The sequence below is a fragment of the Protopterus annectens genome, chromosome 9.part0 (assembly GCF_019279795.1).
Source record: "Protopterus annectens isolate FY-2018-M chromosome 9.part0, PAN1.0, whole genome shotgun sequence".
NCBI lineage: Eukaryota > Metazoa > Chordata > Ceratodontiformes > Protopteridae > Protopterus > Protopterus annectens.
Window position 1 is genome coordinate 1052880376 of NC_056743.1, and position 27864 is coordinate 1052908239.

General features: G+C 38.8%; 1 protein-coding gene and 1 long non-coding RNA gene across 4 annotated transcripts in view; one reads left to right on the forward strand and one right to left on the reverse strand.

The window, feature by feature from the left end:
- Positions 1 to 27864, reverse strand: part of RARG (retinoic acid receptor gamma) — a 1508256-nt gene that overhangs the window by 397897 nt on the left and 1082495 nt on the right. Inside the window, exon 1 of one of the 3 annotated variants that reach the window (XM_044083861.1) lies at positions 16182 to 16559. The exons of the other annotated variants lie outside the window; for them this stretch is intronic. Coding sequence (XP_043939796.1) covers positions 16182 to 16332 — 151 coding nt within the window. The 5' untranslated portion in view covers positions 16333 to 16559. Of the gene's footprint in view, positions 1 to 16181; positions 16560 to 27864 lie in introns of those variants that run through there. 3 annotated transcript variants of the gene reach the window in all.
- LOC122811794 overlaps positions 1 to 27864 on the forward strand; it is a 732112-nt gene that overhangs the window by 308634 nt on the left and 395614 nt on the right. Inside the window, exon 2 of the long non-coding RNA XR_006366290.1 lies at positions 7562 to 7659. This is a non-coding gene — a long non-coding RNA (uncharacterized LOC122811794). The remainder of the gene's footprint in view (positions 1 to 7561; positions 7660 to 27864) is intronic.

The window sequence follows — 27864 nt, forward strand, 5'->3', positions numbered from 1 at the left end:
CCTCTTCCTGGCTGCTGAGAGTTTTCTAACACAATTTGATCAGATGCCTAACTAGTGCAACCACAACATTTACTCCTATGCAGTTGAGAAGAGACAGTGATTTTTTTGTATGTTGCTTATGAAAGCCAGTACATATCCACAGTTACAAAAAGCAAAAAAAAAAAAAAAAAAAAAAAACGAGATACAGTAGAGTGCACTTAAACACTTTCACCAAGACTTTTCAGTTGCATTTAAGTTACTACTGAAACTTTTCAAGGCTAAATTTGAAGTGTGGGATGCAGTGCTATTAGAAGTTATGATTCTGCAGTCTAAGAAAAATTGCTATACACTTTTCTGTACGCATTCACAGTGCCACTTGGAGGTTATATGAGATGGAGACGCACACAAAGCTGTCAAGCAGTTGTAAAATGTAAACTTCATGGAACACCTTAGAACTTGTATCTGGTTCTGGAGGGACCTTTATGTTTGTTACACTTGTTCTACTTGTGCCTAAAAGTTTAGATAGCTTACACTTTGTTTCAGGTAAGGATCCTTATAAAAGTTCTAACTTTACTATTACTAAACAGCTTAGATGTTTACTATGCTATTTGTTTAACAGCTGTATAGAATCACTGTGAGACAAACAAATATGTCTGACAGCAGTAAATGAACTGTAAATCTACATTAGTCTGATAATGTAAATATATTTTGTGAAACAGATTCTATGCAAACATTGTTACATGATAGGGAATTTTAGCTTCTCTTCCATATTATTGTCTGGTTATATAAGCTTTACTACAGCACTGTACTTGTTTACTATAAAATTAATTTTAAACTGAAGAACTAATTTTATAATTAAAAATTTCTAGTACTGTGATTTTGACTGACGTAGTACAGCATACAGTGAACTAGAACTATAAACAGCACCGAGTGGGAGTGTCAGACTCCCTGCACTTTTCAAGTGAGAAGTTACAGCCACCACATTTAAACACGTAGGCTATACTACCTTGGAGAAAAGATACAGTCTGTTACTACAGAAAAAACAGGTCTTGCACACAAACAAATAAGAATTTGTGTGCGTGTTTGGGGGGTACCATGCCTGTACTCTACATAAGGATATAGGTTGATGCGTATGTGGGAGGTTTCCTTCCTCCCTGCAAAACCAGATATTAAAGACTTTGTGGACAGGGCTGTTATATACAACATGCTTGTATAAATCTAGTAGTCTGTCATGTGTTCACTAAAATGTGGCAGTTGCTAACAGTGGGCTTTGTAATGTAAATAAGGACTGTTTTCCTAGAAGCATTAATTGCTGTTCATAGACTGGCAGTCTGTCAAAAAAGGGTGCATTTATCTGAGTCATTCAGTAACAGTAATAATTTAAAAGTAACAGTTTTTACTATTTATTGAGCCCCCCCCTCCTTTCCCAACCAGGCAAGGATCCCTTTACAAGCAGTATTTGGAAAAAATACAGTTTGCATATATCACTGAGCAGGGATGCAGTCAAAAAGCACAGCTACAAAGTGTTCAACATTCTTAACAATATCTTGATTAAGGAAGTAACATTTGTCATGACTGAAGAAGCCACGAGAGATGAAACACATTCCCTAATCATACAGAAAAGATTATGCCAGCAGACATCACATATCCCATTCACCTGATCTGTTTTTTTTCTGCTAGATATATTTTGCATTTGATTACTTTTTCCCTTTTATTTCAGCAGATGTATGTGATAAATCTGTATGCTGCTTGAACTGTGCCTTAGATAGGTTATGTATCTTTATAAAGGAATTCTCCTGGGCACTGTAGTTCCAAGGTAATTTTTATGTTGGGAAATACTTGTGTTACCAAGTAAGTAGTGCAGTGAGGTTCATGTTAAAATATATTATTTTTATAGTTTTAATTGTTTTTTATTTAATTTTTATTTACTGTTTAAATTTAGGTCCTGTTTCCCATTAAATCTGTTTTCTGAATGTGTGGCTGTGATTGTGATTTTCCTTTATTCCTTACTATTTTACTTTAGGATTTTTCCTTCTATTTGAAAATTCATTTGTAGTGGTTGGAATCATGTAATTATTTTTTATGGAGTTTTGAGTTTGTATTTTGCGTGTGTACACTTTGTGTGAGGTTTCATTTTTTTTTCTAAATTATCATGTTCAAGTTATATGGTTGGAATGGTTGACAATCAGGATACAACAGTGATAAAGGAAGGTGACAAATATTATCACTATGTGTATGTTTATTACTGTACACTGTTGAGGATGAAATATATGCATAAAACAAACTCTTATTCAGCTCAAATTTATGTGCAGAGCTGTGTGTGTATAATATATCAGAGAGAAAAATACATGCATATTTTGGGGGGCTATGTACTTCCCATCTCTGGGTGAGTTTACTCAGGGTAACAAGGTTTCTTTCCAGGTCACAAACGTAAAAACAAATTGTACTAAGGAGCTTCAGCTTCATCCTGCCTAGTTCATTAAGTTCGTTGCTGCCTTTTTTTTTTTTTTTTTTTTCGGTAAGACATTTAAATTCTGAGACTCGTCAATGCAAATCCCATAACAGTGAGACTGAATGTAGAAAAACTGGTGACCTGCATACACCATCTGAGGTCACAGTGTTTGAGTATTCTCTTTTCTCTGGGGTATGGTGATCTCAGAATTAGTGTATATAAATATACATCATCTATACTTAGTGGATGTGTTAGGATCGCACAAGGTTGTCTTGTACTGTGGCTGTGTTTTACTGAACAATCAGTTTACAGTCTGATAAACAAAACACCCCTTTAAGAAAGGTGTTAGGCATACTTGTTATGGATCCACAAAAAATGTGCAGCTCCGTATGTCACTGCTTGCCTTCCATGTTAGCATATCAAAAGATCTCATTGTTTACTGAAATGTTACATTTCAGTGAGATACACACTATGGAAAATGCGGATTAGTTGTAATTTTCTTTTTGTGTGTGATTTTTCATGTACTTCTCTCCTACATTCTGCAATCAGTGTCAGAACTACTGTGTTGACATGGAAAATATCTTTTTGGATCACTCTAACAAAGCAATCCAACAGATTTTGTATAGTGCTTAAAACCTTTTAAACACCTCATCCAGTTTGTATGGGCATTCAGTAATCTCTGATCTGGTACCATAAGCCTCATACTCTCTGCAGTCTGTTCACAGCAAATGATTTCAAGCATTATCCTGTGCCCCAAGCCAGACTACACAGTAGAAATATCCATTATAGAATGTGTATTAGTGGTGGTAACAATGAAAAGCCTAGTTCATCAAAAGTGGTAACTAAACAACCCTCTGCTCCTTGTATAGGAAGTGTGTACAACCCCCATCCACCACCAAAACAGGGCACTTTGATGTATTAAAATTACTAAGTAATTAAGCTGTAAAAGATAAAGTTCAAAGTGTTCAGTAAATACAGCAGACACAATTATGTCTCCTTACAGGCATACACTGAAACTTTGGCACACAGTAAAACACTGGAAAGGCAGCAAATGACTTTTAGCAGAGACAACCGGTGTAAACAAGCAAGACCATTACTGTCCCAAGAGCTGCAAAATAAACAAAATGACATATAAGATCATTAATCATCTAAAATCTCAAAGGAACCACAACAATAAAATATTTGGTAAGCCTGGAATAAAAAAGTTTCAAATTCTGAGAAAAATCTGATCATGGATTTGACTGAAAAGTATAGAAACAGAGCAAGAATGATTGGTTCTGCATTATCTTCCAAAATGGAACATACTTCCTAATTCCAGAATCAGTTAAGTCTTAACCTTACTGACTGGAGTAGAACAAAATGTGTGTGCATGCAAAAAGCCATCAAAGGAGGCTGCCCCTTCAGTCAAATTGCTGTTTTTTTAAAACAGTTATATGTCAAGTAAACACAATATAATATACAATTAATTTTCCAGCACAATAACCAAAACAAATCTTCTTTGTTAATCTGCATCAAACAAATATGTTTGTGCATTGCTCTAGCAATAATTAAGGTTTTTACAACAGAAAGCCCCAGACTGCCCTGAATAAATAAAATTATACAAGTTTAAATTACACCTATTTGGTGATTCTTTGAAATTAAATTTATAGGTTACTAAACAGACACAAATAGCATAAATACCGAGAAGTAATATTACCTTTAATTGGCAAGTCAGAGAAAAAAAACTGGGGTAAATATTTCCCATATATACTGCACTTCCCTAAAAATATCCATCTACTTATGGACTGGGGTGCCCACTGAATCCAGTCAACCACATACTGCAAATAATGGAACTATACCACAAATCCACTGCTTACTGAAATAAGCAGTACTATCGGTTCAGTCTTCAGTCAAGATAAAAACAAATACTCCTCTAACCTGAACAAAAAAAGTACTGCAGATTGGCACACTTTTGGTGTCATTAGGCAGAGATGAGGAAACTGTAGACATAAAATTAAAAATTCTTCTTAGTACACTACTGTATTTGGCACATCCGCATACTACTGACATCAGAAGTATGTGGACATCTCACTTGTGAAGGCAGGTGATGTATTAAATGCTTACACATTACAGGACATCCATCCTGTTTGGTTTCAAACAGTACACCAGAAACTCACCTATAGACAGGCATGGTTAGTCTGATTCTGTGCCAAGCATTGCATATTTGTCAAGTTTTTAGAGTCTTAGTTTTTTTTTGGGGGGGGGGGGGGCAGTGTTGAATGTCTCTGAGCACAAATGTCATAAGAAAAGAGGAATTGTGTTACAGTGCGAATACAGAGGACATAGTCAAATCGGACTTTATTTATGTGTCCTCCTGCTGTGGTTTGACAAACCACTAGCCAACAGTCCAGAATGCTGAATTAATTTTTGAACACAGTAATAAACAAGCAATTGTAATATATTGCTAGAAAGAGTGCAGACATCAGTAATGCAAGTGCCTGACCTAAAGGTCTCAGAACCAAAAATAATCATGTTAACCAACAACTTCCTTACACTGTTACTCCTGGCAGTATTAACTTCAGTATCTACATTTTCATGCAGGCAATGCCCAGATGGCTGCATACGTCACAGAAGATGAGACCTTATTTATTGTAGTGGGCATGCCTTGATCCCTATCTGCAGGCACAGCCCAACAGACTAACAATTAAAGGCCAAGCAAAGTGAAGTTACAAGTCACCATTCAGTTTTGGTGAGACAACTAATCTGATCTTTGACTATAGAGCATCCCTTTTATATTTTATCTCATTGCTTTAATTCATTTTTATTTATTATGGAGTATATTTATATACACACACTATGAAGGAAAACACTTTGTATATCATAGGCAGTAATTGTTTTCTTTATGTAAACATCTTTGAATAGAGGCACAGAATGTATTTTACACAGCAGGTTTAGTAAAACTGTCCCAATAAGTAAAATCACACTGAAATTTGATTCTAAATTTTCCCTATGTATGAGGGAGATCCTTCTTCAGCTGATGTAATAACCACTCTGTCATGTGAATGTGCTATGTTCTGTATAACTTTATTGCAGTTAAGTGGTTAGAATATAGTTTAGCATTAATTCAGTAATATTTATTGCTCCGTGTCCTTATAGTACTTCACAACATGGAACATTTAGATTACGTCTGTGCCTCATGCTACAGTTTATGTGGATGTAATAATTAATATGCTGAACTTGGCAGCAGCAAGACATAGTTGATTTAATCTGACCATCAGGTGAACAGCTGGTGGCGGTTACTCAGGAGGAGTACGTTTGTTACCTCTTGCCCACACTAGTTCAACTTCTAACCATTACTGCCACAATACCTGTACAACATCTTTAAAGCCTGCAGTTGACAATAAGAGGGGCATTACTAGAAGGCGGGTCATAGTCCTGTAGTGTGACTAACACAGGAGCTGTGATTCATCTGCGATTATGTCTGTGGAATGCGGACACTACTTCATTGTACTGGGTACACAACCAATCACACCACTTCAGTATTCTCTCTCTTTTTTTTCAGTTCCATTCCTGTATTTTATCTCCCGCTCAAAACGAATAAACCAAAACACCCCCATGCTTTTACTAAATTGCTGATCAGCAAAGCATCATATGATCATTTAACATCAAAGAGTAAGCAGTATTGAATGTGCCCAAATTTGGAGGACACTAAACTTGACTGGCATTTAAAAAAGTACAATACAGTAGAGAGTCACTTATCCGAACGTCAGTTATCCAAAATGTCAGTTATCTGAATGCAGCCTTCCAAAGTTTTCAGGTAGAAAAAAATCATAAAGTCTGAATATGTAAACATTATACATATTCGCTTGTGCGTGTTTTTGAGCTTGTAGCCTGCTCATGTGTAAAATATATTCTTTATTGTCCACTGGAATTGCTGAGTGGTTGAAAAGTGTATTCCCTGTGGGCAGAAAAAACATTTTTAGAAGTTTTTTTATCCATTTCAATTATATGATTGATTTTACAAACAGTTTGATTATCTGAACTACCCTAGGTCCCAATTAGTTTGGATAATTGACTCTCTGCTGTAACTGGAGAAAAAAAAGGAAGTGGACATTTAGTTAAAGGTCAAAAAAATACTTCCTCTCACCAAGATTGTTTTCAGTTGTGACCAGAAAGAAGAGACTCTCTTCTACAGAATGTTAGGGGTTATGAGATTCTCTCCCAGGTTTGCATTTCAGGACTATAAACATCTGTACATTAAAGTTGCAGAATCAATGAGACAAAAAATGCAGAGTCCTTAAATTGTAATGGTGAAAAATAAAAACTTTGATCGCTGGCTACATTAACCAGGGTTTGAATCCCATCTGCCACCACCAGTATGCTGAGTTCCTAAGCAAATCATTTAATTCTGCATCCTTAAAAGTTTTGGGGGCCTACTTCTTTAAAAGAGGGGAAAAAAAAGCTATACCTGAAGGCAGGGATTCAAGCTTGACATGATAATGAAAAGGTGCAGAAAGGTAGTGATGCAGAACTAGTGAAACACAATATTATGCACAGAGATAAAGTAAATGAAGAAGAAATTAGCCTGAAGCCACATTCTTGGATTTAGTGGAACTCTTTGTGACCATGACAAAACCTACCACAAAAGCTTTTAGACATAAAACAGGACAGCAGATTTAACCATTTGACAATGAATAAAGACATGACCATCACAGGGTATTTCTTTAATTGTGATTTTTTTTGTATAAGAGATGTAGCAACTCCATAGCCATTTATTTACTTCATTCTAGTTTTGTAATCCTTTAAATACATTTTTCCACTATAAAGACGTGTAAGACTTGCTTCCAGTCACATTGTAAATTTTCTTCATTATGCTTAGATGTGAAATTGCCAGCACATACAGAACCATGTGTTTTTCACCATGCCCTAACCCTTACATACTGTATTAGTATGAATATTGCTGCTTTTCAGGCTTTGCTGTAGCCTTACATTATAATACTAAAACAATTTTAAGTTGCAACTGGAAGACTGCATTATTTAGAGTACAGCACCATAGGTGTTTTACTTTTATCTATCTAGTACTGCTGTGTTAATGCGTACAAACCTTGCATTGTCTATAAACTGCTTAATTCATCCATTATTTTTTCCTAGATGATTGTCTTGAGATTGTTACAGAAGACCTAAACATGCCTAAGGACCCTGTGTTCATCAGAAGGATTCAACAATCAACAAAATTAAATACCTTCAGGGTAAGTTGTTCCTTTTTGCATGTATAGCTTGCTAGTCTTCTGCCCCAAGAGTAATACTTTCCTAAGGTAGTAATCTCCTTCAGTGCAGGGGTCAAAATGTCATGGCTTCTAACACTATACCAAGTACTCCGATTCCTGTTCTCCTGCAGAAACTGCAGCAGAACATGGGGGTGATGGGGTGCTGTACCCCTGTGTCCTTCAGCTGAAATGCAAATTATTTATTTACTTATTGATTGATTGCATTTGTTACCAGGCTGTCTGACTAGGTAGACAAGCTGCCCCTTTTCAGCGGAGGCCTAGGGAGGAGAGCTCCACATGTCTAACTTAAGGTCCCATTTCCCCAAGATGGTATAGCTTTGGCTGAAGGTTTAAGGATCCATGCATTTATCAAAACAGTAGTAACACTATTAAAAGAACTTATCCAGTGTTCTAGTCAAACTCTTCATAGTCAGTGTAAGTACTGTCCTGCATCCATTAAGAATGTTCAAAGGCTTAGTGGGAGCTGTCTAGTCTCTGCAAGGGTACTGCAGCACTATTTTAAGGCTTAAAGTAGCAAGATATGAAGAATGGAGGATAACATTATTTGCAAAGTGCCTTGTGCCAAAACATGCCTGTGTGCATAGGGTGATCTTCTGTGCTGGCTGTCAGATACAACTTCTTTACAGCTAGTTTTCTTCAAGCCTTCCAAACAAAGCCTGGCTTGTAGCTAAAGAGTAAAAACAATTGTACAGAGAAAAGTATTGATGGCAACATTCCTGAGACCCCACTCAGGTAAGTAATGTAACTAACATGTTCTTATTACATTCCAAGCACATTATGCCTATTTTAGTTTGTCAGTATGAATGAGATGTGATGCTTTTGTGGGCACCTTATATCAGTAATAGAGAAGATTCCCCTGCTTTCACAGGCTATCCCTATCTGTGGAACAAGGATGTATTATGCATGTTCGTTCTGTAAAGTTGTAGCACAACTGTCCACACAGATACTTCCAGGTTGTAGTGTGCACAATAAATGTATATGTGTGTGTGTGTGTGTATGTATGTATGTGTATATATATATATATATATATATATATATATATATATATATATATATCAAATGTGTGTGTGTGTGTGTGTGTGTGTGTGTATATATATATATATATATATATATATATATATATATCAAATGTGTGTGTGTATGTGTGTGTATATATATATATATATATATATATATATATATATATATATGTGTGTGCGTGCACATGCTATCTTGTGCATGCCTATATATCAACACATACTTAAGTAACATATGATCATGCAAAATGCTCACTTACTTAACATTATGACATACAGCTATGCACACATGCTTGTGTGCAAACTCTGGTAAGTAGTCAAATTCATACTCATGTACCTGTATGAAATGTGCATGTACAAACATACACTTTTATATATGCATGATTCAAGTAGTCATTCATGTAGTTATAAATATGTATGAGTGACCAGCGATGGTGTAGATGAATAAAGCCCTGACTGAGATGCAAATGACCCAGGATTTATTGGCAACCCTGGAGATCGAGCACCTGACAGGGGGGCGTGCAAGTGAGTAGCCAATACCAGATTACCCATTCCTAGATGTTAGCTCAGTTAGTTATGCATTAATTAACAAACAGTTAAAATGTGCAACCCAAAAGGCTTTCAGTGCTCCCCATTGCCTCAATGGAAAAGCACTCCTTCCAACTCATATATTTGCTGTCTTATTTTATTGTTTAAGATGACAACTGCTGTTTGCGCTTACTGTGGCTTCACCACTTAATGTAACATTGTGGATTATTGTCGCTGAATGGTTAGGGCAGGCTTTATTTATAAGGTGCAGAGAACACTGCCCTAAATATGAATGGGATACAGTTTACAGCTATAGTACTTGTTACGTTTGCAGTACGTGTTTCTCTTTCTCATATTAAGGTGGTGTATCTTCTCCATCTCGGTCCTTTTCTAGAATATTCTTTTTTATTATTTTTGTATACAGCCCTTTTAATAATCTCCCATAAATATCATTGTCTAGCAGATCATGAAGGTACATGCAATAGCAAAACATCAGCTGAATATGTATTAACATTCATTCTGTGTCTCAGTAAAATAATTACAGACTCGAAGACACACACAGAAGCTGTACATTTAAGCAAATTGTTTGAATGCTACTGAAACAGTGGTCGAATGATAGCAAGAACTGCAACTTCTAACTGCAATTTCTAACACCAATGTATCAGTAAGGAAGTGATGTTAAGGTTTATGGAAAGTTTGTTTGTCTTTTCTGCTTTTCCTGGGTAGGGGTCGCAATGATTGGCCGTAGATTTTGATGGTGCCGAGTTGCCAGCCCGACGCCCAACCTTCAGCGAAGGCACGGAAGTACTTGATGAAAATGAATTCTTTAACAGGATTTTAAGTATCCAAATCCCCAAGAACATAATAACATTTAATTTAGGCCATGAATATCTGTTAAGTCCCTTTCCTTCTGCCAAAGGTCCATGCTCACTAACTCTGCACATAATGACTCTTCACTGGCCTGGCCTGGCCTAGCCTAGCATTCTACATTTTGCAAACAGCCTAAGTATATCTTCACACTCTACTCTCTTGTACATGACCAGAGTTTCCTCATGTTTAGTTACAACAGTTAACTATATACTTATTATTAACTTGGTGAGCCCACTGGACACAAGCACCCATTTTCAGAAGTGACACAGAAGTGTGCTCTGGTTAAGTAACATGCTTAAAGTACATTCATAGGACAGATCATTTCAAAACACTTTTGAGATATTTCCTGCAGTGTGAGGTGCACTGCAAATTCCCTTGTTGCTTTATTTATATCATGCTTAGGTTTTTAATAAAAAAGAGGGATTTAAAGATGTAAATCGGACAATGTGTTTTTAAGACTTTTTATTATTTATCCTTCTTAAACAGATAAGTGGATTGGTACAGGAACCATTTCAACCTGGATCCTGGCCATGAAGTTTGTACAAACAGAGGAAACTGAACTACACAGAGCACAAGCTACAAACACAAAATATATATAGTTGTATACATTAAAAAGAGAACATGGAGGTTGAATAGTACACTTTCTAATCTTCTAACAGTTGAAATAAAACTTGGCAATTAACATCATCGCATTCTAGTTGCAAATGGTGAATTACACCGAAAGATAAACAGTAAATCTAATATTTACACTCAATTAAGCATTTCTCACGTCTTTGTTTGTAGCAACACTGTTACATATGACACGTATAAATCAATAGTAAGTAAGACAGGCCCATTAGCCTGAGTTTGTGAAGTACTCACATTTATGGTCTTTTGCAAGTTGTTGGAGAGTTCTCTATTGAAGTTATTTTTGTGTATGTTGGAGGGAGGGTTATTCCATGTCATTTGAACTAATTGGCTGAATGTATATATTTTTTTTCCTAGATGTAGGTAAGGAATATTGTGCTCTTTGTAATTTATGATTGATTGCCACAATTTCAGAAGTAGTAAGAGGTGTCATGTACTATCATTTTATTAGCCAGAGGTGGGCAGTACTGAGCATTTAATAAGACAGAAGCAGGTAGCCATGTGGGCTTTTTTTTGTATAGTGCAGAAGCCTTTGTATTGGTAGCCAAGTGGACAAACCCTAATATCTTATTTTCAACAATCTGAAGTTGAGCAGTATTATATGCTTGCAGAGGGGCACATAATTATCAATGCATATTCTAATTGTCATCATAATCTTTCAGGCTTCTATTGTGAGTACATTTGAAATTTTGTTGCTGTACAACTTTGGTTTTTAAAAGTTGTGTAGGAGTTTGGAAAGGTACAGTTTGATCAAGTAGCACATCTAAATACTGTTGCTAAGTTACGACCAGTAGGAATTCACAAGATATGTTAAGGAAAGGAAGAGGCGTCAAGCCCCCTGCACTGGCTGATATGGTGGGGTGGGGGGGGCTTTCTCCCCATACCCTAGTTTCTTGTATATTTATTTTCTGACTCCAAGATCACTGTACCTCATGGTATAGGAACACTTTAACATACAGAAGTCTCAGAAATAGGTTTATACTGTAATTGCATTAATTATGATTCTTGATTCATTTGTATACAGTTGTTTCTTTGAGCATAACTTCTGATTACTTACATCATTAGTGAATGTCATTCTTTCTGCTGCAGCTGACATGTGATCTGTCAATTACCCTAACCATGCCTGAAACTACCCAAAAACAGTAGTGACGTGGCTTTTGCACAAGCGGATACCATCTTCCACAAAAATGCACTGACATGAAGATGGACCCTTCTTGTCTTCTAATGCATGGAAAAGGCAGCCAGACTTTCACTGTTTAGGCTAATAATTGCATAGGAAACGGCTTGAGAAATCAGTTGGTATGTTACAGAATCCAGTGGTCAGCTGTCATAACCATGACTTACTGTATTCCTGGACTATGTCTGAAGGATGGTCAATTAAGAATAGTATGCAAGCAATTAAAAATCAGATTGTCTCAGAAATGACAAACATTGTATAAGCTTGTTGACACAAATATGCATTCGTATTGCAACCAGCAATGTATTTAGGCATTCCTTACCAATACTATTCATTCACCAGCGTGTTTCAGTAAGTCATTACTACGTTGGAGGGGAGGTTAAGGTCATATTTTATGCAGTAGTTACCTGAATGACTGTTTTGATACATTTTTAATCTTCTCTTAACTACTGCGGAGTATCAATAATCCTAGCTAGACTGCTGGCAGAGGATGTGGCATGGAGTTGTTTCCATAGAAAATAAAGCATTTTATTGTGCTCTGTGTATAACAGTGCTGCCATTCAGTTAGCTGAAATAAATTACCTTACATTTTTATTGTGGATCTGCTCAACCCAATACCAGTGATGTTTCCCCACCCCACTTTTTATTTAATGTAGTTCACAACACTGGAAGAGGTGTGGCAGTTACCTTAAGAGATGTATGAAAACTGACAATGGTAGCTGGTAAGCATCACTAGAGACATATTTTCCAGTGATTGTATTTATTTTAATTTTGCTGCTGGGATGCAGCAGTGATCTCCATGGACCATTTTCAGACTCAGCCTGGGAGTATAAACTCAAGGAAGCTACAAAAATGAGGCACATGAAAACTGTATACAAAAGAAGTAATACATAAAAACAGAAATACAATGTTCTGTAAATGCAAAAATATATTGGGATTTATATTATGTAAATGATACCATAATAAATAGTGAAAGTATCTCTGAAATAAGAAAAAAAATCCCCTTAGCAGTTGCACACTACAATTTGTGTTGTGGTGTAGTTAATAAAGCTATAGCAACATCGCTAGAAGGGAAATAAAAAGACATCTTACTAAAGCAATCAAAAAGCAGAGTATTCTCTGCTAGAATGGCAATTAAGGCGGTCTCAAAATGAATCTTATTGCAGCAACAATAAATAACTCAAAAAGTGAAATGCATGACGTGACAAGTGGAATCATGCTTGCAAACATATGGGTTTAATACTGACTGTTCATGTCACAGGGATATGAAAGCAAAATTGACAGTGTAGTCATTTAAATCTGCTTGGCTCAGAATATATCTTTTGCAGGTACTGAAAAGGCCCTATAGGCCACATAGAGCCTGTGCCGAGGGCTACATTCATTTGTTTATGTCCCGGTGAGTTTCTGCCCAAGTTTCACTTGGGATTACATCAGAGCAGGCATTTGCAACCATGTTGTTCTGTACACACAGATGGGTGTCACATAGGTTTCATGCTTGGCTTTAGCAAGGCATGAGAACCTAAGGGTTAAAGGTGTAAGTTTACAGAGACATTAGACTACAGCATTAAGACTTGATGGTAGGTACATTTGGCAGTTAAAAGATTTTTGCATGGGAAAATGTAAGGTTAATGCATACTATACCACAAAATACCCTCAAGTCTGCCTCATAAATTGTATCTGATGAGACTCTTCGCTAAGATGTCAAGGGAACATTGTGTTGTGACTAACTCCTTTTTCTGAGTTTCATTTCAATACCTGGTATGTACTGAACAAGTCTGCCTCATAAATTGTATCTGATCAGACTCTTCGCTAAGATGTCAAGGGAACATTGTGTGACTAACTCCTTTTTCTGAGTTTCATTTCAATACCTGGTATGTACTGAAAAGCAAAATGCACACAACTCCTGCAGCTTTCTTGCAGAGTATTTTTGCATGCCAATGTTGTTTATATCCTGTTTTAAATATGTCAGTGGCGTCCCGTGCCCGTCATTTCCTCTAAACCACAGGTGAGTCATGTGTTTTACAAAAATGCTGTCCATTTCTGCACTTGAGTGGCATTTACACTCTGAGTGCTAGGCATGAGGCTTTTGTTACACAGCCCTCTCAGTAGTACCCTTACTGCTTGCTGGTGTTTTTAGACACAGGGTAAATGAATCTACCTAGTTTGCTAAAATAATACCTTGCTAGCAGATGATGCAGCTTTTCCTTTGACCTGTAAGATAAATACACATAAAATGAGCACTTTATCCTTGTGAACCTTTTGGCTTGTTGTTTTCAAGCAGACTTGAAAAAGTATATAAGATTAGATCAACGCACAGTAATCCTACCCAACATTCTCCCTTTCTGCATGAGTTTGGAGGACTTGAACACAAAACCACTACCTCATTTCTACGCAACTATGCTTGGCTCACCAACTCCCCCACTATCCAGACTGCCCAAAGTGTGAAGCCCCTCCATACAGCCTCAGAAAATTCATTTGCCAGCTGGTCCACATTTTCATACCATTAATTGAATTGAATGATTCAGTGTTTCCCAACTCTGTTAGTAAAATTTGGTAAAAGCTTTGTCCTGAAAACTAGATAAGGTAAAGGGACATTTAAATCTCCTCTTGCCTGTCAGTAATGATCTGATAACTTGAATGTTTCATTCACTTGCTAAACCACTCTGTGTAACTGCTGGACCTATCACACAATTTCAGCTATAAGTCCTTTTCACAACATATGCTACTAATTTGTTTCAGTAATTCAGAACATTTACGTCATATGATGCATACAAGTGTGTCCTTAAATGTCTTGTAATACTGTGCTTAGGGAGACTGTGCTGTGTATAATAGTTGTATTATGTCCTCTGTTTTGTATAAGTATATGATGCCAACTGTAACTTGCTGTTTTTTGTTGATCTTTATTGTCTTGGAATTGTCTCCCTGTAAGTGCGTTGAAAATGGGACCTCACCGCTGAACAATGCCTTCTAACAAATGTAAATAAATTACTAAATAAAAGTCACTCATTAGATTTGTTTTTTTTTTTTCTTTTTCTTTCACCAGAAGTGAAGGATGTTTTTTTACATCTCTTCCACTGAATTGTGTATCAGATCATACAGATGCACTCTTCCTTTTCCAAGCTTGTTTAGAACCAGAATAAAGTATTTCTATTTTGGGGGCAGGGAGTTAAGATGAATGAATATCACAAGGAGGCAGCAGAATGGAAAGTGTGCGTGTGTACGGAAGAAAAATGAGAAATTTGGGAATGGGAAATGGAAGAAAGCACCGCAACAATGGAGGACAAAGGGAGTGTACAATAAAGGAGAGAATAGTTCAGGCATGCTGAAAGGGTAGCACTGGAAACAATTTCACAAAACAAAGAATGTATTTTAAAATGCTCTAGAAACTGAAAGCTTAGATCTACGTTTCAAACACACTTGCTCTCACTCTGCCTTGACAGAGGAACTGTCCGTCTTATCATGCCCGCGCCTGCTTTTTCTCTGTAAACACTAGTAGCGTCTGCCAAAGGAACAGAGGAGTGTTCTCTACCACTTAGGCTAGTCACTTGAAAATAATATGGGGGCTCATAAGTATTTCTGGAACATATCTAAAAAAGCTACATTATCAGGGGATGGGCTGTACATAAAATCTGGTTTAATAAACATGTACAGATACACAAACCTTCCTGATCTGAACACATTAGTTTTAGACTCATGGGACTACCCATGCCGGATATGGTACGCAACTCCAAGATTCCACAAATGGATTTCTAACTTATCAGATTTCTAAGGCTCTTAACTTCTTTGCTAACAAGAAGTGAGTACATAAACATTTAGCTGAAATCATATCAATCCCTTTCGGGTCTGCACTTTTTAATCTATTCTAGAGCTTTGCCTTTTTACAGCTCTTAAAAAAATATATAATACACAATGACCAAGAAAACAAACAGCTTTAGAAGAGTTACCTTAAACTCTGAGTATTAGTTTTGTGTTGTTCAGACTTTCAGAAAAGTATGTGCCATTTCTATTTGGTACCCATCAGCTGATTAAAAAAAAAAAAAAAAAAAGCTGAAAACCATACTTCATATTTCTGTCAATACTCATTTATGGCACCATCTTTGCAATATACCCAGCCAGAATTTCTAACATGGTGAAATGATCTCACACATACCTGAAAGTTTTCCAATGAGACAGAAATTCTGCTTTCTTGTACAACCAACAGTGGATGCAGAGATGCATACTTTTTTTTTAAGTGCAATTTTAGATAATATGAAAATAGCACCTACATTGCAAACTGGCAGGATGGGGCCAGCCAAAATGATCCAGTCCTGCGAAGCATGGGCTGATGCTTGCTTTGCGCAGCATACAGGCACTCTGGTTGGTGACATCGAAAAGCTGTCGTGGTGCCACAGCAAAGGTCTCCATACAGTCATACATTTTCCTTTTTTTCCCCCACTATTTGTTGTGCAGATATGTAATAGATTAAACCCGTCAGTAGTAAGACTCCACAAATACAGTCTCAGCAGTTTGACAGTGTGTAGTGAAGAAGGGGAGGGTGGCAAGGCTGATGACAGAAACAGAGAGAGAAAAAGATTCAGAGAGTGAGAGACACAGCCACTCTCAGCTTCCAGCTTGCACTCCGATCTGCAATAGACCTAAATAATCCCTTCTGTGAAAGGCAAAAGCCTCCCAGCAATGGGTGGTACTACAAAAACAGGCAGCAGAGAGAGGTGGAGTTATACATTGCTTCCTTTTGTAAGTGTGCACCCAAGGTATAATCACAAAGAGAGCTGAGAAAGTTTAAAAAAACAGGAAAAATAGCTTGAGCTGTCTTTTAAACCACTCTTCACTTAATGCGTGTAAGAGACAGGGTAAAAGTGTTACTGAAGGGCTTTTCAGTGATACAGTTACAGCTGATCCCCCTGGCTTTACTTGAGTGAAGTGGTATATTCCTGTGGCTTAAAAGACTTCATTTCCTTTCAATCTCAGCTGCCTCTCAAAGTAAATAGATCCTCCCCCGCCCCGTCACAAAGCAAGTGAGCCTGCCTGAACTTTCTGAGAACCCCCTTTGGGCATGCTAACCTTCAGCTGACCCGCCCAAGTATCGGCCCTTGCCTTTGCTCACTGTAACATGATTTTCCAAAACGTCCTGATACAATTAAGGCTGTCTCTCCTTCTCTGCAACCCCTCCCCATACATATTTTTTTCACCAGGTCTACCAGCATTTTTTTATAGTCTGGAGACTTGTGCAGTACCTTTTTCTAGCCCCCCAAACACACACACACCGGTTGCAGGAATAGACCTCAAAGTAAGCTTTTGCCCAGGAAATGAGGCATCTAAATTTTGCAGCCTAAACGTACAAAGTACAGTAAAAGTACAAAGTAAAGGTGGTAGCCGAAGAGTCTGATTGTCAGACTGTAGCTAGATATACCACTTGTATATTGCATATTCTCACAGCCTGGTGTGAGATATGCAGCACAGATTGGCATTTACTGATTAAGAAGTATTAAAAGGCTCAAGCTTTTCCTAGGCTGCCTTAATCAGATATATGGATTTCAATATGACTGTACAAAAAGGAATCTGGTTATTGAGACAGAAGTCTTAAATGCACTGGGTTTGTTCTGAAATGTAGGTGAAACTGTTTAGTCATTTCACAGTCCAGGAAAAGAAATGCAGGTATTTGTCGTACCTGACTAAAATGGCACAACTGTATCTCAGAGAATTTAATTAAATAATCAGGATTATGACTCTTGTATTACACCACTTGTGAATGACTAGAGGCATATTATAGTATTAACATGTTCCAGCACTACTGATATACTGTATATGTTAACTTCTAGCAGTGCAGTGATAGTCTCTTGGTGAACTAGAGTTAAGTGTTGTATAATTAGGAAATGAGAGTAATGTGCTTCAAATGAGGACAGTACAACCAGAAGACCTAAGTTTGATTCTCATAGCCTCAACTTGCATTGTATATGTAGGAGCAGTCATTTATTTGAGAAGTACTTCAGCTACCCAGGAAAAGAGCACTGAGCAATATTTCTATGTATGTATGTATGTTTTTTTTTTTTTTTTTAATGGTGATGGTACATTTATTCCAGTATGATGTTGGTCCGTCCTTTGGATGAGACTTTAAATCAAGTTCTCATCTGCTTGACTTGGTGGTAGATGTAAAAGATCCTACAGCAGCTATTGAAAATAGTAGGGGAAGTACCCCAATGCCTTGGCCAAGTTTTCCCTAGTAGTATAAATACCATCTCTTGTCTCCCTGAAAAAGAGGCCACTAGCCTGCCTAGTGGGACTAACCTGATCAACAAACCATAATGAATTGATACATAGATAGATAATAAAACTGCTTACATTAAAGAATTGGGCATTAGCATTTTTCAAATTGTTAAGATTATATTCTACTTTATATGTCCATTAAATAGTCTTTTACATAGCAGCAAATTATTTGCCAGCAGTGTAGGTACTGTTGTTATTGGTAGTATACTTTTTTATGAACTGTATCATTTCACTAAGATATATATATACTGCTAGTAGTATAAAGCAGGTTTTATTTTTACACAGAAACTTTTCATTCATAAATCCTGACCATTTCACTAAGATAAGTTTTAGTTCTTGGAAGTTCTTAGATCAGAGTGGCGAACACAGTTTTGAATACTGCAGGGAAAGCAGCAGTTGCCCTTCTGCTGGTATGCATATTTATACTTAGGCTTTTGTGCATACTGTATCCCAGTGTGCTGTAGAAAAGAAAACAAACTCAGGATGGGCCGCACAGAGATTGTGATAATGGAAGAAAATGCAGGGATTTAATTATCCACTGTCTTTAAAGCTGTCAGGGGTATAGCCAGAAGTTTTTGAACTGCAAACCAGCTCTTTCCATGCCACCCTTCCAAATGTAGCCATCCACCCCACCTCAAAACAGTACAGGTTTCTGCAGAGCATACTTTTTCTATACTGCTAATTCTGCTAAATAGCTCAACCAGCAATTGACAAAAAAGAGAAAGAAAGGAAGAAAAAAATATAGGCTATAAAGCTGACTGGGGTGGGGGGTGCTTGACTGAATAATTGTTGCCCTGATTGCTCAGTTAGGATCTCAAAAACAAAAAAAAGAAAGAAAGCCTGCAAACATTTTGGCAATAATTTTGGTGGTGTTAAGGTAGGGAAGCAGCACTTGCTGTAGTCCGTGAAGAGGAAGGAAGCTGTGCCATATTTTTTTTGTACTTTGTAAATCGCTATATGTATGCCTTAATGAATTCGGCCCTATATCTTTTTTTCCTTAACACTTGCATTAAATGTACATGATGTGTATTTGAGAACATCCCTACCACATTTGTTGTGCTTTCTAGTCATTCAGAAAGGTTACACTAAGTGTAGGTTACACTAAGTGTACATGTAATCTATAAATTGTGCTAACTTCTATGAATCCCCCTTGATATTTAAAGCTGCAAGAAAATCGGTAGGAAAACTAAAATTAGGAGGAAGAAGGTGTGAGTTATGCTTGTGTGTTCACTCAAAACAGTAAATACTTAGTGTGGTCTTAATGAATCCCAGGGATAGTAAGGAACATAATAGCATAAGTGGAAGGTCATTGAAAACAAGTTTGGAATTGATGCAAGAGTATTTGTAAGAACCTAATTAAAATGTGGTACAAGCAGTCAATTTTTTTTCACAACAAGAAAGATAATGGTTTTGAATACTGATAGGCAAGGAAAAGGAAGGTCCAAAGGATTGCTATGGGTAAAACTGTAAACTTGGGAAGCCGGCTGTTGTGTGGTGCTTTGTGCCTGTACCATAACAAATCTACAGTGTTGGACAAGTCCTGGTGCAAAGGTTGTGTGTCACTCCTTTTACTGGAGATGCAGTACATTTTAAGATCATGTGCTCACAGTTTTATGGGATTATACATGCACACAAACACATGTTGCATTCCAAATGGTTTATGGTATAAATTTCAGCTTCAGTCAAAATCAAAGCAGAAGGTTACAAATTATTCAAATGTTTTGCAGAGCTAGTTCGAGGCAGCATAGGGCAGTGGTCAGCATAGTAGTTCATTGGTTTTGCTTTCTTCCTCACAATTTCATAGTGCAGGAACAAATGGAATTCCCTGCCATGGAAGCCCAAACATCTGGCTAGTCTTAACAAAGACTACTCGTTGCTTTTAAAGGGTACACTTAACGTCACCCTAATACTCCTATCGTAGTGTAGGCCATAAAGGTGATGTTCAGGCCTATCATAATCAGAACTGAATGCCCTAGTAGGAACACAGTCCAAGAAACCCAAGAGGTAACCTGTACATCCAGGAAGGCAAAAAAGTAGGGGGATGGAGGGAGTGAGTGAGTACTGCAGCAGTGAAGGCAAGGACATGTACCATTATGGTAAGATATTACACAACTTTATTATGTCCTTACATTCACTGCTGCAGTAGTTTTAACCAATGGGAGAGTGCCAAAGCTCAAGAGTAAACTTGGGAGTGGAAAGGAGCAGAAGAGTCCCGTACAAAGCCACGAAGAACTGCACTAGCAAAACCATCCCCAGCTGTAGAGATACTATCCAACTTGTAGTACTTGGTAAAGGTATGTACCGAAGTCCAGGTATCTACCTCAAGAATAGAACTGGTATCTAAGCCTTTGATAAAAGTACCCAAAGAAGCCACAGCCCTAGTAGAATGAGCCTTAAGTGAAGAAGGAAGGCACTTGCTATGTAAAGTGTAACAAAAGGAAGTAGTCTTTGAAATCCAAGAAGAAATAGTATGCTTGTATACAGCAAGTCTGAAAGATTTAGGATGAAAAGAAACAAATAACTGATCATATTTTCTAATAGCTTTAGTCTTATCCAAATAAATCCTGAGTTGCCTATGCATGTCCAAAGTATGCAGCACCCTCTCACTGTCAGATTGCAGATGTGGGGGGGGGGGGGGGGGTAGGCCGGTTAATGGACTGATTTCAGTGATAGCTCATTAAGCACTTTAGATATAAAAGAAGGGTTAGTATGCAAGGACACCCTGCCCTTACGAAAAGGCAAAAAAGGAGGACAAGCCATATGGCCCTGCAACTTGAACATCCGTCTGACAGAAGTAAGAGCTAACCTAAAAACGTCTTCCAGGAACAATGTAGCAAGGAAACTGAATCAGCAGGCAGGCTAAAAAGGAGCCCAAGTCAACTTCTTCAAAACAAAATTAAGATCCCAGAGTGGAGGAGTAACCGGCTTCCTGGGAGGTCTAATATTAAGGACACCTTTAAGAAATTGTTTAACCTCAAATCTAGAAGCAAAAGGAGGAGAAAAAGGCCAGACATTCAAAGACTGCTGATAAGTGGGCCTTAGAAGAACAGGCCAAACCAGCATTGAGCAACTCGCACAAATAAGACAGAGCCAAAGGAACATCCACAGAAGGTATGTCCAGGTTACAACAGAGACACCAAACAGACAACCTCTTCCTTTCAGATAAGTAGGATTTATTAGTAGTAGGTTTCCTGGCCTCTTGCAGAACTTGTAGCACATCCTCACAAAAAAAGGTATTTTTGAGGAATCAACATCCTATTGGTCTCAGTGTCAGTAGAAGAGTGTTCAGGTGGGGATGGATGAGAGATCCCTTGGTTTGTGTGATTAGATCCACCCCATGAGGCAACTTACAATGACTGCTCCTGGCTAGATGTAGAAGAAGAGGGAACTAGTGCTGTCAAGGTCAAAAGGGAGTCACCAACAAGATTTTTGAAGCATCCTGTTGAACCTTGAACAGGACCTTTGGAATGAGAGGAAGGGGAGGGAATGCATAAAGAAACATCCCCTTCCAAGAAAATGAGAGGACGTCCACCTTCCACACCAGAGGACCTGGGATTCTGGCACAAAACAGAGGGAGTTGTCTGTTCAGAGGGGGAGGTAAAAAGATCCACTCGAAGTAATCCGCTAGTGGGTAATATCCAGAAACACATCCCTGTGAACCATCCATTCATGGGCCTGAGTTAAGGACTTGTTCAGAGTATCTGCCACAGTGTTCTGACTGGAAGCGATTTAAACTGCCTGAAGAGTAGTTTGATACTTGCCAGCAAAATCCCATACCAGAAGTGCCAACCGGCAAAGAAGATAAGATCTCGTTCCTCCCTGTTTGTTGATAAACCATATCACTGTGGTATTGTCTGTGAGTACCTTGAGAGGCCCCAAAGAGAAAAGAGGATGAAATGCCTGAAGAGCCAGCATCTCTTTGACATTGATGTGCTCCTTCTCCTGACGAGGTGACCACACCCTCTGTACTTCTAGGGAGCCAAATGTTGCCCCCCCATCCCATGTCTGAAGCATCTGTGAACAATTCCTGAGAGGGAAGAGGGGGATGAAAAGAGATCCCAGGATTCCGATACAACTGCTGACTCCACCAGTGAAGTTCCTGTCTGAGGCAAGGAAGAAGAGGTACTACAAAGTCCAGAGGATGTGCATGTTGGAGCCACACTGACTTCAGAAACCACTGAAACTTTCTCGTGTGAAGTTTGGCCAGAGGGAGCATTGAAATGGTGGATGCCATTAAACCCAGAGCTCTCTGAAACTCCCTGACAGTAATGAAATCCAGAGGAAGAAGAGTTTGAAAGAAAGAAATGAGAGTTAAGGCCTTTGGTGGGGGTAGGGATACAAGCACAGACACCGTCTGAATCCTGTAACCCAGAAAAGTGTGATCCTCAGAAGGAGTCTAAGAAGACTTTTTGAAATTTATAGGGAACTCCAGGCTCTGAAGAAAGGAAATGGCAAAATGAAGATTTTGCAAAAGGGTTGCTGGAGACTTTTCCTGAATCAACAGGTCATCTAAGTAAGGAAATATATGGATCCCTTGAAGCCTGAAAAAAGACAATTATGGGAGCAAGGCATTTGGTGAATTTCATGGGGCAGTAGAAAGGCCAAAGGGCAAAGCAGAGAACTGAAAATGCCAAGAAGCAACAGAGAAGCACAAAAACTTCCTGAAAAGAGGATGGATTGGAATATGGAGATAAGCATCCTTGAGATCCAGAGACACCATATAGACTTGAGGGCGCAAGAGAGGAAATAGAATCTGAAGGGACAACATCTGAAAAGGAAGGCATTTTAGAAAAGATGTTTTAGATGAGAGAGGTCAAGAATAGGTCTCAAAGTGCCCACTTTTCTGGGCACTAGAAACAGTCTGGAGAAGAACCCTTTCCCCGTTTTGGACATACGCACCTCTTGAATAGTACCCCTTTTCCCAGTGGTTCTTCAAAATCTCTTACTCAGGGAAGTTGTCCCCAAGGAGGCTGAGGAATGTTCATAAAAGGAGGACAGGATTTCCACACTGTGAAGTACCCCTGATGAATAATCTACAAAACCCAAGAATCCAGAGTGGTCTGAAGAAAAACACTAAGAGAAAGCGGCAAAGAGAAAGAGGAATGTGGCTGGGAAGAGATTGGTTTGTCTATAAAGGAATGCTTTGGGGTCCTTGAAAACTGACTAGCCTTAACAGGAGGAGCCCGTTTGCCACTCTTCCTACCTTTAGCCGAAGGACGGGATTGCCTATGAGCATAGGCAGGCTTAGCAGGGTAGTTTCCCTGAAATTTAGGCACAGGAGACACACATGTTTAAGCTCCTATTCTGCCTTACCCTTATGCTGAAGGGACTTAAACAAACAAGCAGCAGCTTCCCCAAACAAAGGTTTAGAATTCAGAGGAGCATCCATCAACTTAGCCTTAATATCATCATGTAGAGGTTGAAGCCTAAGCCAAGAATACCTCCTCATCACTGACCCAAAAACAGCAGCTCTAGAAGAAGCATCTGCTGCATCATAACTACATCTAATAGAATGATGAATGACTTGGGGGGGGGGGGGACCCTAACAAGGAAAGAAGTTTTACACTCAGAGTCTGAAGAGCCAACACATACCAAGACACATGAGTCTGATAATTAATAGCTCTAAAAGCTAGGGTAGCAGAAGTGCAAAGCTTCTTACCCAACCTTTCTATAGTTCTGCAATCCTTGTCAGAGGGCAATAACTCTGGCGATGGAAGCAATTGAGATGGCTTATCAGAGGCTACTGACATGACAGAGGGGTCAGCAGCAGGACATTTAATATAGGAAAGAATCCTCAGGCACCCTATAAAACCTGTCAGGTTTCTTGGGAGCAGGGGGCAGAGAATCACGCACATGAGAGGCATTGGAAAAAGCATCCAGCAAAGCAGCCAAAACAGGAGGAATACCCACAGGTTTACAAGATTCCAACTGCAGCAACTCATTGTACTTCTCATGGATATCAAAGACCTGAGCACAATCCCCCTTAAAAAAATCCATCATCGTAGAAAGTATCTCCCTAAAGGAAATGTCATCAAAAGGAACATCTGGACTAATAGATTACTCCTCTTCTGACCCAGAATCTAAAGGAGAAGGAATATGAGTAGAATAAGTCAGGGATCCATTATCCAAATGAGTGTCATCCTCAGAAGAATCCTGTTCTCTAGGCCTTTTAAGGGGAGTAGAGGACCAAGGATAAGTAGGAACTAAAACCCCTTGAGGAGCCTTTAAGAATGTTAAAACAGTAAATAGTTCCTGAGTGAAGCTCTGCCACTCACTTTGTGGATCCCTAGGAGAAGAAGAAACGTGTTTATTTATTTTTTTTCTTTTTTGAGGAAGTGTCTCCTCCAAAAAACTCAGAAGACTCAGACCCAGAACTCTGTTGAGAACCATAGTAGGAATTTCTTCCCCAACAAAAACTGAGGACCCCCCCCAGGCCCTTTGGAAAAAATCATCAGTGATTCCCCCTTAACATCCAAGACGAATGCTTGCAAAGCCTGTTTGGATGTGCTGCCAGCTGGGCCCTCACTGACCTCTGACATGGTCGTGGTAAAGAAATCCAACAACACAGCCAACAGAGGCAGAAAAAGAGTAACATTCCAGTCATACACCTTTTTCACCTTCTTCTTCCCAAACAGCTGACCATTGGGGTGGGAGATTCTTCCCATTGTATCTTTAGTGAGAATTGTAAGATGCTGGTTATCAAGATACAAGGAAAGGTAAGGAAGTCTGCTGCAAACGGTTTTTGGAATGAGTGCCTGACAAATAGAACAAGACTTATAGTCATGAGAAGCTCCTAAACAAAACGACACTTATTGTTGTGGTCTTTATGGGGAATCTGTCTCCCACAGTGGCATTTACCCTTCCTGGATGACATTAACCTCAAGGAGCACAAAAGAAAGTAAGAAAAAAACAAGTCCCCAATGGGGCACTTATCTGCAACTGCAATAGAAGTCAACAAACAGGTGGAGGTAGTCGCTGGACAACAAAAATGCATTTCATTGGCAGAAAACATATGCAGGTAAACAGACCAGAGGTAAAAATATATGTTCAGACTGGCAGCAAAGAAGTTCTGATTATGTTAGGAATGAACGTCACCTTTATGCCCTATGCTACACAAGGAGCATTTGGGTGACATTCAGCGTACCTTTTAAAAGCAACAAGTAGTCTTTGCTAGAGACTGGCCATCCATTCGGACTTCCACAGCAGGGAATTCCCATCTGTTAATAATACTGCAGATTACAGTTTAGATTTATATGGGTTTCAGTACACACACACACACACACACACACACACACACACACACACACACACTACTGTTAGAAACAAATCACACAGCTTTCCTGCATACTAGTATATGTAGTACTCTATGCCTGGGAGCAGCTACCTGCCATCCTGATTTGACTTTTTTGGCTTTTCTTTATATATTTACTTTTTTATGTGCATTTATTTTGAATGGTTAGATTGGTTGGACCACAAGGACATACCTTTCCTTCTTGGTTCATAATTTAAAATTAAATTAATCAACGTACACTCAATTGAAATATATTGACTCAATGCCTGTAGTGTATGTTAATATTTGTGTAATAACTCATTTTGCAAATTACAGTTGTGAATATTCAGAACTACCTACTGAATGTGAGTATTAGAAATTGCACTTAAATATTAAATAGATAAGTTAGAGATTGAAAGACAGACTACCCCAGAATTTTACTAATATCCTGTAACAGGTTAAATTTAAATGGCAAGGATTTGATGAGTAACAACTGCTGGCCGTACAGGCTGTTAAGACTAGAAAGAAGACAATCTGATTGTGTCAAGGTGATTTAGTTCAAAAGTAATTCCAAGGCATGTAGTAAGGAAGACCAAAAAGGATCGCTACTCAGTTTCTGAATTGCCCCAAAGCACTATTTGGTTAATTGTTATAGTAGGCAAATAGAGGTTGAGGGAATTGAACCCTGTATTTCATGAATCAACTCAACCGCTCTTAGTCTTAATTCTCTGAACTAACTGACAGAAAAAAAAAGAAATGAATTCAATCACTTTGGTGTGGAAGCAAACCCATGACTTCTGATTTTTGAATACCCAGGGTGAGTACACTACCTGTTGAGCCACTGATTTAATTCAATCTGATCACCTGGGGTGGGAAGTGAACCCACAGCCTTCTGACCTTTTAGCAGCGAAGTTGTGTGGTACTTACTGAGCCATGACAGAGCTCAATAAATTTATCATGTAAGGAGGCTGGCAAGTATCTGTTTGATTCATACACACTGTTGTCCCTCTCACCAGACTGAACAAGGAGAAGGTCACTGTAAGCTGCCTGTCGGGTGCCAGGATCCATCACATAACACAAGCACTCAGGTCACTCCAAAGCAAGTACAAATATGACTCCGTCCTAGTCCATGCTGGTGTGAATGACCTGAGACGTACCTCTCTGGATTACATGAAAAGAGACATAGAGGAGCTCTCTGATCATGTAGCCCAGGCTGGTATGACCCTGACCTTGAGTAGCATCTTACCCTCACCAAGAATGATACCACAGTATAAAGACAAAATTATCAATTTCAACAATTGGCTAAAGTATTGGTGTCACTCAAAGGGGATCCAGTATCTGTCAGCCTGGGATGACATGCTCGACAAGCCACGTTGCTTTGCTAGGGACGGCTTACACCTGTCACCCCTGGGTTTTCGAATACTGGCAAAGACTCTTGCCACCCCCATAATGCCTTTTTTAGGCAAGGCTCAAAAGACAAACCCACCTCCTTAGACAACACAAGGAAAAAGAAACTAAGGGTAATGCTGCTCAACGCCAGAAGTCTAAACCTCAAGATGCATGCACTCGAGGCTCTCCTCAGTATGGAGAATATCGATATCTGTGCAGTAACAGAAACCTGGTTCAAGGCTCCCGAGAGCACCCCAGCACTACCAGGTTATACCTCATACCACGCTTTTCGACCGAAAAACTCGGACCGAACCACAAGAGGAGGGGGAGTATCCATATTCATCAAAGATACCCACACCTCCAGGTTAGTGGCACTGCAAGAAGCATCTGAGACCATCCATGTGCAACTAACAGTGGGCAAAACTGCCTTCCAGTTTGTAGCCTGCTACAGACCACCCTCCCAAACTCAGGAACCCCACTCAGCTTTCCTGAAGACACTGGAAAATATGAAGGTCTCTCCAAACACCATTATATTGGGTGACTTCAACTACCTAAACATAGACTGGGAGCACTACTCAAGCCCCAACACCCTCGCCCAATAGTTCCTAGAATTTATAAACTCAGATGCTATGAAACAACTGGTCACCACTCCCACAAGAGGGGAAAACATATTGGACCTGATTATCACCAACATGGGTAATTTATGTTCTATACCTAAGGTATACCCTTCTTTAGTAAGATCTGACCATAAATTAATCACTATGGATGTCCATATCCCGTCCACACCCCCAGCAAAGAAACCACGGTCAAAAACTTCTCGAAAGCAAACTTCACACTTCTCAGAACTGAGATGGAATCCTACAAAGCCCCCGGGCCAGTGGAAATTACGACCTAAACTGCAGAATCCCTTACAAATGCATTCTGTAGATACTTACAGGAATACATAGATCGTGCTATCCCAAACAAAACCAAGACACACTCCTCCAAAGGCAGAAAACTTGTCTGGTGGACCCCAGCCATAAATA